Here is a 1,797-nt window from a genome sequence, read left to right on the forward strand (position 1 = left end):
GGGGAGAAGTAGGGCATGCCAGTATGTGGATAATGTAAGCAATAGATTGGTGGGGTATGAATGGAGGTGACAGCAGCCCATTGCTGAGGCGGAATCAAGATCGTATTTATATAGACACTGAGTGGCAGAGAGATCCACACTAATAACGGGAGCAAAGAGAAACTGGTGACTGGACAATCACTTCCAGAGAAACAAGAGATAATCATAACTTGAACTAAAAGTGATGGAAACTGAAACAAAGAATGATTGGGCCAGACTTGGAACTCCTAGAAGTCTCATCCTAATCACTGCTTGCAGTTGAGGGATGAGGATAGAGAAAAGGCAGACGTAAAAGATGAATGATATTGGTGACTTGTGCAGGTGAGACAGGGACAGGACACTGGCAGTATCATTCAAGGAAAAAGGAAACCCAGAGAAAAAGCCCTGGAGGGGCACGTTCTGGTGTGAAATAACCCAGTATCAGCTCCTGACAGAACCCTAGGACTTCACAATGCAACAGTCTACACTCAGATTTTAAGACGATACACTAAGCTGAAGGCTAGAGAGAGGATTAGAACTGAGTAATGCAGTGAAACAATTAATTTGATTATGCATAAAAACATTACTGCTATTGCATTATTAATAAAGGAGGTGTATCTTGTTGACTCATGCATGGAAATACATACCTAAGTACATATTAGCTTTAAAAAGGCAAGTCACTTTTTTTTATGTACACGTCTCTGTTTATTCATACTTAGATGTAGGTTAGTTTTATTTTTGTGTACAGATTTGCTTAACAATCACTCAATTTCTAGGCCAGGTTCTGGTAACTGAAGAGCCTTTATAAGTAGTTTATATTGTCTAGACCCAAGGTATGCAGCAAACCCAGTCTGGAGCAAAATGGGAAATAACATCTTTCTAAAGACAGGCTTAGAAATCCTAATCCAGTAATTTAAGATGTTTCCTTTCTCTGGTAGCAGGGCTGAATTATACCTAGCTGCTAGGCCACCATTCACAGGGATAGCCAAAAAAACAGGGTACAGGCCACCGAAAACAAGACCAACCAATCCACCTCGTGTTATGGTGCAGGTTTCACAATGCAGATCACCTGTATTCAAAGGTAAACTTACAAAACCTTTGTAAGATACATTTGCTGTCAAAAATGGGATCACTGCCATTGGTAAGCCAGCAGCTATACGAGCCTGTGTCACATGTAAGATGCGTCGAAAAAGACTATTTGCTATTAGGCCACAGAGAGCAGCATTAAGTCCAACATATGCTGATCCATTTTCAAGCAGATTCCTTTCTGCTTCTGGGAGTTGGTTAATTTTTCGGGCTATGATATCAATTAAGTTCTCCTTGATGATAGTACCATCTGGTTCATGATTTTTCATCTTGAGCCTTACACTCTTCTCCCAGCAGTTGCTGCCTCCTCTGGTCTTCTTCAGCCAAGTGAGGGCTCACCCCAGCCTTTGCTCAAGTCGCCCATGAGAAGCCATTTTGGCTGCCACAAGGCAAGTCATTTATATGTTCTTGTTTTATTATATTCACAGTCTTTATCATCTACAATTGTGAAGAAAAAATGACAGAGACTGAAGGTCTGTCAGAAAACTTTCCAGTGTAGGTCAAAAAACTTGTGAGCTCATGGGTGGATCTAGAGAATTACGATGAGTGAAAGAGAGAAAGACAAATTATGTATGATAACACTTACATGAGGAATCTAAAAAAATACAACAAAGGAATATATATAGCAAAAGAGAAACTGATTCACAGATACAGAAAACAAATTAGTGGTTACCAGTGGGGAGAAGGATGGAG

At 40.3% G+C, this 1,797-nt stretch overlaps 1 protein-coding gene across 1 annotated transcript; it reads right to left on the reverse strand.

Moving 5' to 3' along the window:
- Positions 1–751: 751 nt before the first annotated feature.
- Positions 752–1,379, reverse strand: LOC110146232 (transmembrane protein 126A). Its single transcript, XM_070462700.1, has one exon. The coding sequence runs from the start codon at positions 1,371–1,373 to the stop codon at positions 780–782; it is 594 nt and encodes a 197-aa protein (XP_070318801.1). The 5' UTR covers positions 1,374–1,379; the 3' UTR covers positions 752–779.
- Between the last annotated feature and the right edge of the window lie 418 nt (positions 1,380–1,797).

Source organism: Odocoileus virginianus, unplaced genomic scaffold, assembly GCF_023699985.2.
Source record: "Odocoileus virginianus isolate 20LAN1187 ecotype Illinois unplaced genomic scaffold, Ovbor_1.2 Unplaced_Scaffold_10, whole genome shotgun sequence".
NCBI lineage: Eukaryota > Metazoa > Chordata > Mammalia > Artiodactyla > Cervidae > Odocoileus > Odocoileus virginianus.